Source organism: Typopeltis vanoorti, chromosome 8 (genome assembly GCF_054136105.1).
Source record: "Typopeltis vanoorti isolate ZY-2024b chromosome 8, IOZ_Tvanoo_1.0, whole genome shotgun sequence".
NCBI classification, from domain to species: domain Eukaryota; kingdom Metazoa; phylum Arthropoda; class Arachnida; order Uropygi; family Thelyphonidae; genus Typopeltis; species Typopeltis vanoorti.
In genome coordinates this window covers 9937400-9956354 of record NC_143556.1, presented here as the reverse complement: position 1 = coordinate 9956354, position 18955 = coordinate 9937400, and the positions used below count along the sequence as shown (strand labels likewise).

At 36.7% G+C, this 18955-nt stretch overlaps 1 protein-coding gene across 1 annotated transcript in view; it reads left to right on the top strand.

The window, feature by feature from the left end:
• Positions 1-18955, top strand: part of LOC150103724 (phosphatidylinositol polyphosphate 5-phosphatase type IV-like) — a 225112-nt gene that overhangs the window by 187716 nt on the left and 18441 nt on the right. Inside the window, 2 exon segments of the mRNA XM_090396512.1 lie at positions 6558-6604; positions 15399-15477. Coding sequence (XP_090252638.1) covers positions 6558-6604; positions 15399-15472 — 121 coding nt within the window. The 3' untranslated portion in view covers positions 15473-15477.

The window sequence follows — 18955 nt, the reverse complement described above, 5'->3', positions numbered from 1 at the left end:
TAAATAAAAATATAAAAAATTATGAACAATTAACAGCAATCACTTCCCAGCACTTAGAAATAAGCATACAATCGTCTATTCAAAAAATAGACGATCAAATTTGAAATACTGTAGTATAGCATCTTAGTACCATTCCACTGATCTCTGTGTCTAGTCAATGGCATGAGAAGCAAGGCCTTGAATCCAAAAATCTTATATAATCTTGATGTTCTTCAATTTTAAAACTAGAAGAATAGTCAGTCTGTCCAAAGTAGCAATATATAAGAGTAATAAATTATATTTTGACAGCTAATCTCTGACAGCTAAAGTCAGTTTTCCATATTCACCCTTTCTTCTACTTGCCACTTAACTACAGAATTCTCTAAGGTTTTATTTTGTTGCCTCAGTCAGTCTCTTTTCACATGCCAGTTTTGCCTTTTCGTGATATCATCCCTTCTCTTTCTTAGTATGTGCATGTGTGTGCACATCTGTGTTTGCACCCTAATTCAGTGGTATATATTTCAAATACTGCTGGCTTGGTAATAGAACCACTAAATAATAATTAACCAGTGTCACCCTGAAGAAATTTCCTGTGCCTTATACTTTTTAAAATTGCTGAGGAGTACCCTGTTTGTACATCTCCTTCATAATATCTTTTTCTCTCCATAGCTCCTGCATAATTCCATAATTCAGTTCATCCATTTTACCTCCACAATGTTTGTCTTTCTAACTCTAGGAATACAATTTGACATTGCCATTAATAACTAATTTTGAACAAAATCCAAGGCATTAGTGATTTTTCTCTCCTTCAATTGATCATGTCGTGACAGGTCATGATCTGTTTCCTTAGTTTGTCATAGTCTCCTGCTAAGTAATTCCACAAATCTCTTGTCCAGTGATGCTTGCACCTCTCTAGCTACTTCCATGGCAGAACCTTGTGTTCATTATTTCACTAACTGGTAGCATCATCTATATCTATCTATCTATCTATATATATATATATATAGATTATGATTAAAATTATTCAATATATACACACACACACACACACACACACACACACACACACACACACACACACACACACACACACACACCGGTGTCGAGGCTAGCTGGTGAACGGACGTGCTATCGGAGAGCTCCTGAGAGATTTGTGTTTTTTGTTGATTTATTGGTGTTTTGGATTCAATTTAATGGACTTAAGTGTTTAATTTTGGTATATTATTCGAGCTTTATTAGCGTGGTTAGTGTACTAAAGTGTTTTATAACATAATCTATGTCGGGAAGTCACCGCTAGATGAATTCGTAATGTGTAGTGTTCGTGCAAGCTCCAGATAAGATAAGTATCATTTTCAGTTATCGATACAAATTACTTAATATTGTGTAGTTTTGTTTTGTTTGCCTTGCGTATTTTAGTGCGTCTATTTTTGGTGTGTTATAACGTATAATTTGACAAAACACGTTACAGATAAGTAATGGCACCTGTGCGAAGGAAAATGGCGGCCAGTAATGAAGGTTCGCCATCGTTATCAAAGAACGGTAGCATAAAAGAAATGAGTCAGTGTACTAGCTGTGAAATGTACGCTTTGCGGAGTACGGTCGGAGTGTGGTTAGATGATAATAAAGGATTGAATGTGTGTAGAAAATGTAGGGAGAATGAGGAATTGAAGTGTATTTCGGATCGTGAGTGTGATATTTTTGTCAACCTTCAGAATGAAGGAAATAGGGATATGACAAGAAACGGCAAGGTTATACATGAAAATTGTGAGAGTGTGAATGTAGAAAGTGTGAATGATAGTATAAACGTTTCTCAGAGAACAAAAAAGATGAGATAGATGCATTGAGTGAGATCGCGTTGTTGAATACTGCGATAGAAAGAGCAAAACAGCAGCTAGAGTGCATGAACAAAAGTAGACTGAATGAACCAACCAATAATAAAAGGTATGACAGGAAAAATAGATATATGAATGTGAACATGAACAAAATGAAGGATAGAGTGCTGTATGGAGACTCGTTAGTACGAGGTGTGTTAGTAGAGGATTTGACAAAATCGTACCAACCTGGTGCGACCATAAAAGACGTAACTGCGTCTATTAGAGAACAAAAGGAAAGGGTGAAAGAAATGATTGTTGTGGCAGGTACGAATGATTTGAAAGGAGATAAAATGGAAATGATAGAAGACCTAAATGAATTGTTTAGGTAGCAAAAGAAAAGAGTGAGAGAGTTAGAATGATTAGTCTTTTGCCACGGTATGACAGTGAAATGTTTAAAAGGAGGGCTATAATTGCAAATGACTTTATGCGTGGGTTATGTATGACGAGTGGTGTGGAATTTGTGGATGTGTGGAGTGAGTTTGATGGGCGAAAGGATCTATATAAGATGGATGGTTTGCATTTGAATGGTTACGGCGTAAGAAGACCTGAGAAAGTGTTGCTGAATGTAGTAGATGTGCAAATTCAGGGAAACTAGATTTGTTAGGGGGGGGGGAGTAGAGATACAGTCCTTATGGAGGCAGTTGAATGTAAGAATGAATATAATATGCCAGAGCAAATAAGGACAACAAATCTGAGTGGGATAGTTAATATAAGGCATCAAGGTAGGATTGGGGATAATGGGGGTCTTAAATTCATGTACACTAACACTAGGAGTATTAGGAACAAGAAGGAAGAGTTTTTGGCCATGGTTGGCACTTCCAGACCACAAGTTATAGGTATTAGTGAAACATGGCTGACTGTAGATGATATAACTAGTGGGATTGAATGTGATGGGTATAGTGTGTTCAGGAATGACAGAGAGAATAAAATGGGGGGAGGAGTATTGTTGATGATAGCTGATGAGCTCCAGCCAAGGAGAATAGAAGTTGAATTGCAGGATAGAGAAAAGAGCACATTTGAGGCCATTTGGTGTGAGATTGTGGCTAGCAGAACTAAATATACAATTGGGTGCTGCTATAGACCAGGTGATGGAAAAGATGGTGGTGACAGTATGCACAAGCAAATAGAAGAAATGGGTGGAAGGAGGGTGATTATTATGGGAGATTTCAACTATGGTCGCATTGATTGGAGTGAGGAGAGGACTCACGGGAGGAAGGAACTGGATTTTATGCGGTTATTAAGGGATAACTATCTGCGACAGCATGTAATGGAAAATACTAGGGGTCAGAGAGTGCTTGACCTAGTAATTACATCTGAGGATTTGGCTGTAACAAATATGACCACATTGCCACCAATCGGTGAGAGTGATCATAGGGTCTTAACTTGGGAGGTGGCTAAAGGTGTAGAATTTTCAATTAAGACAGGGTACATGTGGAATTATCAGGCTGGAAAGTATGACAAGCTTAGGAGTTTGATTGGTTCAGTGCCATGGCATGTACAACTGCAAGGACTAGAAGTTGATAGTGCATGGGAGGTAGTTAAGAAGTGCTTGCATGAAGCAATGGCTGACTGTATACCTAGAGTCCGAATAATAAATCAAGTAGGGGTTAAATGGATGAATAACACCATTAAGCTTGAGTTGCAAAAAAAGAAACAACTATGGAGGGAATTTAAGGAGAAGGGTGACCAGCAGGCACACGAACGGTATAAAGCGCAGGCCAGAAGGGTGACGAGTGTGGTAAGAAAAGCAAAAAAGGATTACGAAAGAACATTGGCCATGCAGGCTAAAGAGAATCCTTAACAGTTTTTTAGATATGTAGCAAGTAAAAGGAAAAATGTACATGGTAGAATGATTTTAAAGAATGCCGATGGTAGGGAGGTAACTGAATCAGTTGAGATAGTTGAGTTACTGAGTGAGCACTTTGCAAGAATATATCATCCAAGTGATGACATTGCAGAAACGAATAAACCAGTAGATTATACGGGAATTGTGGTTAATGAAGTGGAGGTGAGTAGTCTATTGCATAACCTCAAAGTCAATACATCTGTGGGATTGGATGGTATACCAGCTCGTGTTGTACGAGAAGTAGCTAAAGAATTGTCAGTACCCTTGACCATTTTGTTTAATTTGAGTCTCGGGTCTGGGTTAGTCCCGAGCGGGTGGAAAGAGGGGAAAATAGTTCCACTGCATAAAGGTGGTTCCAAGACTGCTGTTGTAAATTACCGACCGATTAGCATATCAGGAATCATTGTCAAGGTCTTAGAGAAAATGGTCAAGAGGAAAATACAAGATTGGATAGAAGAAAATGGGATACTGTATCGGGGACAGCATGCTTTTGTGAAGGGTAGGTCATGCCTCAGTAACTTGCTCACGTATTATAACACAGTGACGGCTGAACTGGATAAGGGTAATGGGTTTACGGTGATTCTACTGGACCTTGCCAAGGCCTTTGACAGAATTCCACATGGAATTCTAATCAGTAAATTGCAGCATATGGGAATGGACATAGGGTTGGTGAGATGGATAGGAGGGTGGTTGACGGAGAGATATCAGAGAGTGGTTTACTCGGGAGTAGAGTCCACAAGACGGCCTGTGACTAGCGGTGTGCCACAAGGATCTGTTCTTGGACCACTGCTGTTTAATTTGTTCATAAATGATATAGGAAATGATCTGAGAGGAACAATTCATTTGTTTGCGGATGATGCGAAGTTGGGTAGGGCAATAGTGAATGCAGATGACGTCAAAATTTTGCAGGATGATTTGGATAGATTGGAGGTCTGGGCTAAGGAGAATGGATGTCAGTTTAATGTGGCAAAATGTAAGGTAATGCATTTTGGGGTGAAAAGATTGGCGGCAGTTTACTGCATTGGTGGAACCGTGCTCCAGGAAATTGATGAGGCACGAGATTTAGGAGTGTTGGTAGATAAGGAATTGAAATTTAGGGGACACATTGCAAAAGTGGCCAAAACAGCTCATCAAATCACTTGGTTGCTGAAGAATACGTTGACAAGCAGAGACAAGCAGGTTATTGTTCCTCTGTATCGAGCCTTGATAAGACCCCATCTAGACTACTGTGCTCAGATTTGGTCACCTAGGTTTCTTCTTGATGGGGAGGAGGTGGAGAGGATCCAGAGGCAAGTGACCAAGATGATAGCAGATCTGTGGAATGAACCGTATGAGAACAGGTTGAGGATTTGTGGGTTGCAAAAATTGGTTGATAGGCGGAGGAGGGGAGATATGATTGAGACATTCAAATTACTGAAGGGTTTCTATAAAATTAATTCAGAAGATATATTTGAGAACAGGGCTGGTTGTGGGAGGACTAGGGGACATCCATGGAAACTGGGCAAAAGTGTGGTTAGTAAAGGTGTTAGAGCTGGGTTCTTTACTTTTAGAGTAGTGAATGAGTGGAATGCGCTCCCTGAGTCTGTGGTGGATGCTGTGACAGTGAATGAGTTTAAGGCGAGGTATGATAGATACTGTATGAATGTCAAATAGTTGTGATGAATATGATTTGGGGCCTCCCTCGATGAGTCTAATGACTCCCTGGAGTTGCCCGTAATAATAGTAATAGTAATAGTAATATTTTGCACACTTCAGAAACTGCTCTAGAGACCAAAAATGGAATATATTCAAGCCAAGCTGCTTCAAGTAAGGGAGACATCAGCAGTTTCATGCATTGCTTGAGTTTTTATTCAAAAGGTTTTCTAACATGAAACAGACATTTTCTTTTCAATCAGCCTTAACAATATCATCAGCACTTCCCAAAATATTTTAAACATATAGTAGTTTGAATGTAAATATTAGAAGATGTTATCTCTCATCCTAACCTTTAGAAGATTTAGAAGATGGAAAGAGTAATGAAACAGTTTTCTGTCTGTATGATATGAGTAGAGAAGGAAGGGAAGAGAGGGAGAAGAGATATCTGTTCTTATATGATCTTCTTTTGTTCTTTGTGCTATCTTGTCAAATTTTGCTGTGCACTAAATGTGTAGTTCACACAAGAACTATACTAAATGTGCACATTTAGTGTAGTTCTGGTGTGAAATTAACTTAAATGTTATAATTATTATTATTATTATTATTATTACTATTATTACATGACACTTCCAAGGAGTCCAGACTCATCGAGGGAGGGCATCTACTCTATAACTCTCTGTCTCCACCACCACTCCATCCATCAACTACAACAAACTGCTACTACCATCATCACCTACACCACCACTAGAAATTTTTGTCTGCAAATTGCATGTGTTCTCAAGGCTGATTTGTCTGTATGTGGGATGAAAAACCTTAGTTTCCAGAAGAAAAAAACCCTGCTACCTTGTATGAGATCGGCTAACTCACCTTCAATTGAAAAAAAACCATGTATGGATGAGAATTGAACTTGAGCCTTTTCTAATCGAAAAGCGCAACATACTGTCATTCTTCCAATCACGCTATGGAGGAACTAAGATATATTTTAATATTTTCTGTGTGTGTAAACATATAATGCCTTCAAGCTCTTAAGTAAATTTATTAACGTCTTTGCAGTCAGAATAATTTATGTGTATTCCATTCAATTGAATAAAGTATTGATTGTGATTTTTTGAGTAGAGCAAACCAGTTTCAACTGAGAATATATTGATGAAATAGCTATACTTGAAATCCATTTCATGTTATCATTGCACTTCTATCAAGTAACATGTCATTTATTTTTATAGCATCCCGCTGGCAGCAGGACTTTTTAATAGAGAAGTGTACTTGGAGGGTAAGGTTTTTTCCCCTCTTAGCTTTTGTTATATACAGAATGGCCTAGAATGTAATAGGGTAGTTGTTGGAATAATAGTCGCTATGATTTCATTTTTATTTTATAATTTATTATTATTTTTAATTAATTGATTTTTGTTTTGTTCTGTGTATAAATATTGTTCTACACATACATTGTATATATATTATGTTCTGCTAATGAAATTTTTCTTCTTGCATATGGATTTTCTGTGACTGTCTTATAAATTAAAGATGGCAAGAAATTATATTCTTGGCATCTTTCATTTGTATTGATTCTTTATGCAAAGAGTAACTTCACAACTGGGATACTTATATATAGATGTAATGACTTCACATCAATTGCCTTAGTATCGCATAATGCAAGGCAAATATCCTTATGAGGATGTATAATACTATGCATTATGGGAAGGGCCACTACCCAGACCAGTTTTGACTTTTATTGAGGTTATGTTAAAGTGTGAGGATACCTCTCCAAAAAACTCTGAGTGATCTATGAGATCTCTGTGATCCTAAAGGATCTTGCTCACTCGCTCAGTAATGAGTTTAGTAGCGATCCTAAAGGATCGCTACTAAACTCATTACTCCTGACCTCGGTCACTCCAGGATTCAGTGACAGGCAAAAACTGGCCAAGAAGAGAGCCTCTCTTCTCTCCAGGAAATCAACAAACCCAGACCAGTTTTGACCTTTATTGAGGTTATGTTAAAGTGCGGGGATACCTCTCCAAAAAACTCTGAGTGATCTATGAGATCTCTGTGATCCTAAAGGATCTTGCTCACTCGCTCAGTAATGAGTTTAGTAGCGATCCTAAAGGATCGCTACTAAACTTATTACTCCTGACCTCGGTCACTCCAGGATTCAGTGACAGGCAAAAACTGGCCAAGAGAGCCTCTCTTCTCTCCAGGAAATCAACAAACCCAGAGACGAACATGCAGAAGTCATATATTTCCCATATACAAGTAGTCAGAAGGTATCACACCTTATTACTAAAATACTCTGGATTACAGATAGATGTTGAAAGTTTTTTTCACTACTAGGTTATATTATAAATTAAAGATGGCAAGAAATTATATTCTTGGTTTCATCCTTTATCCAAGTGTAAGCAAACAAAATGAAACTTACACTTGGACTTCACTTGCATGTGAAGCTACTTCATGAATGGGCTACTTGTATATAGAGCCTAATGACTTTTTTTGCCAGTGGTGCTAAATTGAGAAAGGTAGATAATAAAGGTGATGTAAAGCTCCTGTAGGATGATATAAATAGAACTGATGGTTTTGGCAAAATGATAATGGTTACCAGTTCAGTGTGTCAAACTATAAAGTTATCCATTTTGTGTTGAAAAAAAATTGCTAGCTATGTGTTACATAGGTGAAACTGGACTGCAAGAAATTAACAAGGCTCCAGATCTGATGGGTATTAGAGGACAGAGGATTGAGAAGTGGGCAAAATAGCTCAAAGAATCACTTGAACTTTTGAGTTATTTTGAACACTCTTTGAGAAACAAACTGACAAGAAGAAATGAGGAAGTTATTATACCTCTTTATAAGGCTTTGTCACAGCCACATCTGGACTGTGCACAGATTTCTTGGGAATGTGGAAGTGGTAACAAAAGCATTCAGAGAGAAGAAGTTAACAAAATGGTAACTGATCGATGGAGTATTTCATATGAGTAGAGATTAAAAGTTTGAGTTACATAATTGATAGTAGAAAAAAGAGATATAAAGACATATAAGTTACTGAATGAGTTTTATAGAGCAATACTGAAGAAATTTTTCAGTTTATGACTGGATGACAGACAACAAGGGTTCGCACATGGAAGATGGGTAAGATGTGGTTAGCAAATGCATGAGAACTAGTTTTTGTTCTGAGAGTGAATGAGTGGAATGTGTTATCAGAGACAGTGTAGTGTGCTTGGTCATTTAATGGTTTTAAAATAATGAGAGGCATGATAAGCATTTTGCAATTAATGGATAGGTTGAGCTTCCTGTGATAAGTCTCCAGATTCTATGGAGATGCCCATGTAATAATATAAACCACTTCAAAATAGTTGATCAATGTAACTTGTAAAAGTTTCTTTGGAAGAAGCAGACCCCCCCCTCCACCATAATTCTTCCTTTCATTTTAGTCCAGTTGGATTAAACTGAACAGTAAAATCAGAAAGGAAAAAAAAATCCCAAATTCGGTCATATCAGTTGATTTGGAACCTGAAAAAGTGTTCTGCGAAGAATGCAACTTCCATTCATTTTAGTCCAATTAATCCAAAGTTCTCAGAAGGTGCATAAACAATATAAGAAACAGCTATAGTCAAAATTTGCAAACAATCTGTGTGTCGAGTGTCTATGAAATAAACTGCAACCTGCCCCCCCCTCCTGTGCCATTTAAATTCCATTAGGCTTAAATTTTGAGTTTATACTTTCGTCATAGTATTTCATCATAGATTTCATCTCAGTTAAATAACTGATCAGAAGAGAAGTACCATCTTGAGCCGAAAAAGGATGCCAAGTTTGTTGGAAGTTGATGCTGTAGACATGATATGATTATGTCCAGAAAGGTATGGAGTAACAGTCAATACAAGAAGAGAGAGAGAGATTTGGTCTTGACTGTTGAACAGAGTATTATCAGAAGTAAGTGGAGAAGATCTGTCTTTTTTGTGAGAAAACAATCAATACAAGAAAAGCTGTTTTGGAAGCAATGAAGTTGACTCCATGTCAGAGATTTAATTGAGTTTTGACAGCACTAATAAAGGGTTAAAAATTAATTTTAATGCTTTCAGAATTTTGTCTCAGTCACTGAGACATCTTCAGGCAGTTTTCCAATTTTTGGGAAGTTTTTTGCACCTGTATCTGTTTAAATTCAGTTGATTTCTGAGTGTCGCTGAAGATTCCAAAAACAGTCTTTCTTTTTTAAAATTTACTGTGACAGAGCATGGTGGTTTTCTTCCAGAAGATCCTGTGAGTGGTATCCAATACATGGTCTGCAAGACAAGATTGACCATAGTCATAATTGTAGATGTAAGTTTTGTGTTCATCTAAATGGATGATGGCTGATCTACCTGTCTGTGGAAGTATGCCAACTTGAAAGAACAGGGTACTTCATAACTCTGGGAACTGAGCGAGGCTGGAGCTGATCTTTGGTAGAATAGGTAAGGGTAAAAAGTTTCTGACGGGGCTTAAAAGCTATGTAGAGGTACATTTTTAGAGACTTGGCTATTTTTTCTGATGTACCCTGGATGTAGGGGATGGTGATAGCATTTCTTAAATCCTTCCGAAGAGATGGCTGAGGATTGGAGGAAGAATTGATTATTATTTAAAAATTTTTTTTTTTAATTTTTTAAGCAGTGTAGCCATTAGATAGGAAGGTGTTGTATATATGGTTGAGTTCTAGTGAAAGAGTGGTTGAAACAAAGATTGTTGGCTCTATTGGTTAGAGAGTTAATGATGCCATATTGTCGAGAGAGGTAGTGGTGGAAAAGTTTATTAATGTATCTGTGTGAGTAGGTTTTCTGTATACAGTGAAGAGGAGGTTACCATTCAGAAGCCATGTCACTAAGGTGTCTAGGAAGAGTAAACTATTGTTATTTTCCTTTTCTATAGTAAACTGGATTCTTAGATGTAGACTATTAAGGTGACAGTTAGGAGTCTAATGTGTCTGAGCCATGAGGCCAAATAGAGAAACATCATCTACATATCTTAGCCAGATAGAAGGCTTGTGGGAGGAGGACTGAGTCTATGGCTTGTTTGTCAAATTTTTCCATGTGAAAATTGGCAAGTGGGGGTGAATTCATAGCATTTCCCTCAATCTGTTTGTAATTTTGTTCCTCCAAGAAAAATAACTAGAATTGATGGCAAAGGAAAGGAGATCGTAGATATCAGAAAAAAAAACATTTTTAAGAGTGTTAAGGTGTCATTAAAGGGAACATCGATAAACAGCGAGGTGATGTCAAAGCTTATCAATATCATCAAATTCCTGTCATGTACCCTCAATGGGTGGACAGGATGTGATAGTACTACATGAAAATTTGCATCATTACTAACTTCCTATCTACAACTTTCCTCCAAATCAATCTGTTACCTGTCAAGATTCCAACATTGTCAGATCTTATAATTCTATCATCTAAGGCACTTTTTACCATATCAATTCACCTATATCTTGGTCTTCCTCTGGGTCGTTTTCCTGCCAACCTGGCAGAGAAAACGTGTTTTGCTAATCTTTCCTCTCCCATTCTGTTTAAGTGACCCTACTGTATTGTACCTCCTCCATAACATTTTCTTTTCCAGCACAGTTTGCTTGATTTCACTGTTCATCCATTTCACTCTCCTACTCTATTTATTTGCTTAACCCTTGGTATGCAGTCATACACTGCTTGTGAATTTCCATGCGCTATCAACATCTTTTCTGCTGAGCTCATCTACCCAACATACTCATGCTAACTGACTAGAGAGCTTACTATAATCACCTGCTTTATACTTCCACATATATCCAATTTTGGCAGTAACCTTTTCTTGTTTCAACACTTCACAAACAAGTATCTCATGATCACTCTCACCAACAGTGGTAGTGTCAACACCTCATAAACAACTATTTTTCAGTTATTACCAAATCCCAAACATTAATGCCTCTAGTTACTTCAGTCACATGCTGCTTAAGATATTTACCTCTCAGCAACTGAACAAATTCACTCTCCTTGTTCCCATGCACTAGTTCCTCCTTCCATTCTATATTCCCCTAATTCAAGTCTCCCATCAAGATCACTTTTTCTTATCATGTCCAACCAATTTGCCCTAAACATTTCACAATCAGCATTCTCTGCATTCCCTGATCTATAATAGCATCCTATCAGATATATTAGCATGTTAATTTCAACTTCACACCACACTGATTCAAAATCTGTGCATGCACTATCAACTTATTGAATTGATTTTGAAAAAAAAATTCAAATTCAAATAAATACACATTTATATTTATAAAAAATTAATGTACTCTACATTTTTCTAAACGAAAATAATGCATGGCAAAGCCACATTAACCACTGGAATGTTTTAATCTGAAAACAGGAAAAAAAATATGCTAAACAGATTTTATCTGCAAACCATTCCACAACCATTTTGATGACTTTTGAAAAATCTTTTAGAATATTGCTGCCTTAAAAAATGAAAACTTTTGTTAACAGGTTTTTAAATAAACATTTAGTAAATTAGCTACAGAATTTTATGTTAATAAACTTGAAAAAATATAAATATTGTTATGTAACATAACATTGCATCATACAAAGCATAGTGTCCTTGATTAATACTGAACCAGAATATTCATCATCATCATCATCAAATTCCTGCCATGTATCCTCAAGGGGTGTACAGGATATAATAGTACTACATGAAAAATTTGCATCATTACTAACTTCCTATCAACAATTTTCCTCCAAATCAGTCTGTTCCCCGTCAAGACTCCAACATTATCAGATCTTATATTTCTATCTTCTAAGGAACTTTTTACCGTATCAATCCACCTATATCTTGGTCTTTCTCTGGGTCATTTTCCTACCAACCTGGCGGAGAACACTTGTTTTGCTAATCTTTCCTCGCCCATTCTGTTTAAGTGACCATACCACCTGAGATTAGCTCTGCTAACGAATTCCTGGATGCTGACAATGTCAAGTTCTTTCCTAATATCCTCGTTTTTAATATGATATTGCCATTGATGCCATCTGTTCACGCCTATAATCTTTCTCAGGACTCTCATATCTGTGGTCTCTAGTCTTTGGTCAAGTGTTTTACTTCTGACACAGCTCTCAGATCCATAAGTTAAAACTAGTTTGAACACTGTCTTGTATACAGCTAATTTAGTGTTCCGACTAATTTCTCTCTTATTCCATATGAATTTATTTAATTGATTTCCTAGCATACCAGCTTTGTTGATTCTGTTGTCTATTTCCATATTTAATTTACCATCTTCACTAAAAATCGTGCCTAAGTAGCTGAAATGTTTTACTTGTTCCATAGGTTCTCCATTCACAACACAGTTGACATTTTCAATGATTCTGCGTATTTTCATTGTCTTTGTCTTTTTATTGCTGACCTTCATACCATATCTATTACAACAGTTATTCAAATTAGTCAGAGAATCTTGCAGACTCGTAGCGGATTTATTTAGAAGTATAACATCATCCGCATAAAGCAAAGAGCTGACATTAACATCTCCAATTTTGATACCAGGTTTAATACCACTTTCCTTCATAATGTGATCCATATAGATAATGAATAACAGAGGGGATAATGTACATCCTTGTCTCACATCAGATTTAACATTAAACCATCTTCCTGTATTTCCTTCAATTCTAACTGCTGACTTACAACTCAAATAAAGACTAAGTATTGCTTGATATAATGCCCCATTGACACCATATAACTGTAGCGTATTACATAGCTTCTCTCTTGGCACCTTGTCATATGCCTTTTCCAAATCGACAGAACTTAAATACAGATCTTTGTTATATTCCCATGATTTCTCCACTATTTGTCGTAAAGTGAAGATCTGATCCTGACAGCCTCTATTTGGCCTGAATCCAGCTTGTTCTTCACCAAGCTTTTCTTCCACAATTCTTCTCAATCGTTTCTCAAATATACTTGCATAGATCTTACCAGGAACACTCAGTAGGGATATACCTCTGTAATTCTCACATTCAGTTTTATTTCCCTTTTTATATATGGGTACTATGAGTGCTCTACTTCGTCTGGAATTCATCCCTCTGTCCAGGCATTCTGAACTATGCAGTGCAGCCATTGTAAGACTTTTATACCACCATACTTCAGCATTTCTGGTCGAATATCATCTACTCCTGCTACCTTTCCACATTTCAAGCCTTTGATGGCTTTTTCTACTTCAAGTATGGATATGTATTCCTGACTGCATGCCTAGTCAGTGTTTTTTATCACTGTGCTGTCATCACTGCTTGTTTCATTTAGCAGTTTTTCAAAGTAATTACTCCATACTTCAAGGATATCTTTTTCTCCCGTTTTCATGTCACCTTTATCATCTCTAACTCCTTTTACAGCACTCTTTCATCCGTTTCTAAGCTTCTTCAACAACCTCCAGAATATTTTGCCACCTTCTTGATATTTATTTTCTATATTCTTCCCAAAGTCCTCCCATGACTTTTGTTTAGCTAGTTTTAAACACTGTTTAGCTTTCTTACATTGCACAAGCTGATTTATTTGCCAGGAACTTTTGATATGCTTTCTTCTTTTCCTTCACTGTTTAACTTCCTGTGTCCACCATGGAGTTCTAATTTTTCTTTCCTTGCAAACAACTTCACCACATGCCTCTCTAACTGAATCAATCAGGGTTTTCTTCAAGGCTTGCCACTGAATCTCCAAGGTTTGATTCCTGTTCTCAAACTCTTTCATTTTTCCTTCAATAATCTTTGTGTATTTTAGTCTACAGTTCACATCTGAGAGCTGCTCAACTTTTATTCGCTTTAAAACTTTCTTACATGTCATTCTTTTCAATATGAAATTCAATTTTATCCTGCTCAAGACTAAATAGTGATCACTTCCAATTTCAAATCCTCTGTACACTCTGGTGTCCTGCACCTGGGAGAAAACATCACTATCAACAATAACATAGTCAATGAGACTTTTCTTATTCCTTGCCTCTTCTCTCCATGTAAATTTGTGCACATTTTTATGTTGGAACATGGTGTTAGTACTAACCAGTCCATGTCCTGAGCAGAAATCCAACAGGTATTGGCCATTATTATTAGCTTTGCTCTTTTTCTCCAAATTTTCCCAAAATATTTTTGTATGTCTGACAATCACTTCCTACTCTGCTATTTAGATCCCCAACAAGAACCCACTTTTCCTTTTTCATTGTGTCAGTAGCTTTCTCTAGAGCCTCAAAACATTCCTTAGTAGAACCTTCTGTGGGACCATAGGCACAAATAAAGTCTCATTGTCCAGTTCCCCATTCTCATATTTGCCCACATTACTCTACTTGAGACTGACTGATGATGAGCCTTGTATTTTGTGTTGAATACTATGGCTACTCCTTCTTTTCCTTGATTGTCATTGCCTGAATATAACATTTTGTATTTATTGCTCAGAAAGATCTCACCAGTTTTTGTCTTTTTTTTTGTTTCAGTCCCCCCTATTATGTCGATCTGGTACTTATCTAATTCCTCCGCTAGCTCCATTTCTTTGCCATTCAGGCTTCTTATGTTGATAGTACCGATCTTTAACTCTGGTGATGTTATGTTGGGGTGTTTTTTCAGATTTGTTCCAGTAGCTGACTTTTCGCTGTTCACCCTGGTTCCCTGGCGAAAACAACGGGGGCCTTGTTTAACCGGGCGATGCCCCAGCCGGCATGAAATTTTGTCATGTTGTACCATCATTTTTTATTTTGGTTTAACCAATAGGAATACAATTTGGTCGGCTAAATTCCAAATTGCCAGCCCATTCCTCGTTCGTTCAGTATCCAGATACCCAACAAGGTGCACCACTTGAAGTTGAGGATTGGACATTAGGTCAGAAGCCCTGGTCGGTTCTCCGCATTCCTTTAAAGACTATGTGGAGGTCTCCTCTCAGTTTTACAGATTTGACCCTTATGCACCCCCCCCACTAGAATATTCTTATAATTTTAATTATTACTGCTAGAACTATTTTTATTTTGATAGTTTGCATACATTTTCTTCTATTGTTTGCGTGTTACTTTTTTTATATCTCATTTTATTGTTTTGTTTTTGAGAATGAATCCTGACATATTTAACAATCTATTGCAGCCAATCATAGGAGAGCTACAGCTCTGGAAATCCGAACAAATGAGAAGGGAAGTTTGATATGTGCTGTTATGTAAAGCAGGTAGGCATATAATCTGTGTTATATACCTTACTGACTTTTCCTTGCTGAATATGATAATGAAATTATGTTATTTATTCTCATAAAAGTATTATGTTTTTTTTTGACAACAGAATTTTGATGTTGAAATATTTATAATAATTAAGCCAAGTAGATGTCCAAAAAAAATTTATATATATGTGTGTGTGTGTGTGTGTTCTCTTCAACATTTTAGGTATTGGGGGGGGGGGGGGGCGTAGTTTTATATGTTGAGCACTGATTCCCAAATGTTATTTTGCATTATTTTAAAACACATGGAAATGTCAGAAATAGAATATTTGTGTGTCATTAACCAGTAAAATTAACTAAGACATTATTATGAGAAATAGTTGCTTATTATTTTTTTTTGTTTTCTATGAAACTTATTATTAAATCAACCATAATTGCTCAAAAAAATGTTTTAATGATAAATTAAATTTCCAGATTGCTTAGGTAGCTTCATGGTGATATTTGTAATGCTATGTTGGCAAAAGAATGGCCTCATAGGTTAAATTCTGGTCACCAACTAGAGGATTTTTTTTTTTTTAAGTTTTTTAAAGTAATTCAATGCAGTGAATGCAGTTTTTTCTCTAGTAAGAAATTCCATCTTTAAAGACTGAAATTTCTTAGGATTATATTTCTGAGTTCAGCTATGGTAATTGCACAGTTACTGGCTAGAATTAGGCATTCAAGATGGTAACAGTTGGTTCTGTGTTCTTGTGTCTCTTTGTTTATGCATGCCAACTAGTAACTGCACTGATTTTCTAGTGAAGATTAGTGCAAAACTAGAGTCTGGCTGCCAACAAATTTCCAAAAAATTTTGGAATAAGGAATGCCACTTACTGTCTTTGGGAAATACAAAGGCATAGAGGATTTATTTAAATTAAAAGTTTAGCATTTTATATTTGAATACCATAATTTAATGAAATATTTTTTCAGATATGAACTGTTGTTGAAACTGCATTGTGGCTGTTTATAATTTCAGTATCAAAATTTTATTTCAAAATTTAAGATTCATTCTAGTTATGAAGAATGCTATGATTAGCAATTGCAACAACTAAATTAATATAATAATTATTAGTATTATACTTGGCTATTATCATTGGATTTCCATCAGAATTAACTGGGTCATAGAATTTTAAGATCTTTGTATCTGACCTGCAAATATACTCCATATTGAGAACAAAATCATGCTTCAGCATTCTTTCAGGTGGTAAGAAATTTGCATTGCTTGGATTATCATCATCTTGCTCATTAGTGATCTGAAATGGCATGAAAAGGCTGTTTTTTCTACCAGCCTGGTTGGCTGATTGGTTAATGAATCTGCACTCCAACCAGTAGGCTATAAGTTGGTATCCTGCCATGGAAGGCTATAGTTGTAGCAACCATCCATGCAGTTGAAGCATCTTCAGGACTAGCCTGCTTGTATATAAAGGCTTATGATTTCAGATTCATTACCTTAGTATTTCATAATGAAAAACACACATCCTTTCAGAAATTGGTCAGGGTAATGATTCTTCCAATGATGCATAGAAATATACACATCCAATAGGATATGTGCTTTGCTCGACCTTTGTTTGTACACTTTATTAATGAATTAAACAAGAATATAATTTTGTGGCAAGTTTAATTTATAAGAGTTTAAATTATAACCAAGTAAAAAACTTTTTACAAGCATCTCTGATCCAAAGTATTTTAATAATGAGGTGATACACCTTTCCACTATGTTTATATGGGAAATATATGAGTTCTGCATTAATTCAACCTTGGTATATCATCTGGATCTCACTCCCAATGATGAGACCTTCCCTGCACTTTAACAGTATCATGTTGGAGGTTTAATGGAATGTATACAGCACTCAGAAAGGATTAACATAGGTTTAATACTTCCTATATTTCATCCTAGTCACTAGGACATCTTTGGGGATTACAAAAACAACTAATGTAACATGAACACAAATATCATACAATACTAAGCCCAACCACGTGGGTGACACTAAAGTCCTATCTAGTGGAGCGCTCTCTAAGGGTGGTTGTAGGTGGCCTGGAATGTAAGGTGGGACCTCTGGTGATGAGTGTTTTCTAAATCTTCGGAACCTTAATGCAACCATATTTATTAAGATTTGGTTGATTTCTGAGAGCTGCTGCTGCTGCTTCTAAGAATAGTCTCTTTCTTGAATTTCCTGTGGTGGAGCATGGTGGTTTTCTTCCAAGAAACCCTGTGGGTGATGTTCAAGACATGGTCAGCCAAGCCTGACTGACCATAGTTGTGTTTACAGATGTAAGATTTGTGTTCCTCCAGGCAAATGGATGCTGATCTGCCTGTCTGTCCAAAGCACGCCAGCTTACAGGAACAGGGTACTTTGTAAACTCCAGGCAGAGAGAGGAGGGAGCTGATCTTTAGTAGAACGGATAAGGGTAGCAAGTTTGCGGTGGGGCTTATATGCGGTGTGTAGGTTGTACTTTTTTAGAATCTTGGCTATTTTTTGGATGTCCCACATTTCCACTCTTTGCTCTCCACCTCATTTCATCACTGTCATACCTGGGCAACACAATTGACCACCTTTCCTATCACACTATTATCTTTTATCCTTTGTAACAACTTCCTGATATCCAATCTTGTGTTTTTGTTTTTCCCAGTAAAGTCATTTGTCCCTATTACCTCTACTAACTCTTTTGCTCGGTTACTCCTCACCTCCAACATCTCAATCACTCTATTCATTTTACTTCTAGGAAAACAAACCTTGTGCATTTTCTCATTTACCACATCTCTAGTAATCGAATCCCCATACAATGCTACTCACGGGTCTTTCGTTACCTCTTTCATACTGACATCATTCATTTTCGTGTTCTTCACTCTTCCATACATATCTGCAATTCTCTTCATTTCACTCTACATCTGTCTCTTCCCTCATCTTCACCAACTCAGCTTTCAAATCTTGTGTCATTTTTTTGCTATCATTCACTCTCTATTTTATTGCCAATCACACACACTTGTTTGCTGTCAATGCTGCTCACATCATACCATTAACTGCACTCTGTTTTACAACTTCTGCTATATTCATATCACTTTCATCATTCTTAATACTATCGACTGTTTTGTACAGCAGATCACTCGTTTGCTTTTCAAAACTTTTTTACTACTATTTTGCTGCTCTTTTACAGCATCTCTCTTTGCTATCAGACGAGCACTCATCCTTCTCATGGCATTCTCACTACTATCACCTTCAGTTACCGATACATTACTGCCCATCAAGTCCACATCCAGATCACACTTCACATACACCCTCCCTCCCTTCCATCTGCCTTAAATATCCATAATTTCCATAATTTCACATCAATTTCCTTAGTATGCCATAATACAAAACACACATCCTTTTGAACAGGCATAATTGTATGCACTATGGGGAAGGTCACTACTGTAAAATCGTGTATAGAAGGAAATTTATGTAAAAGTACCTTT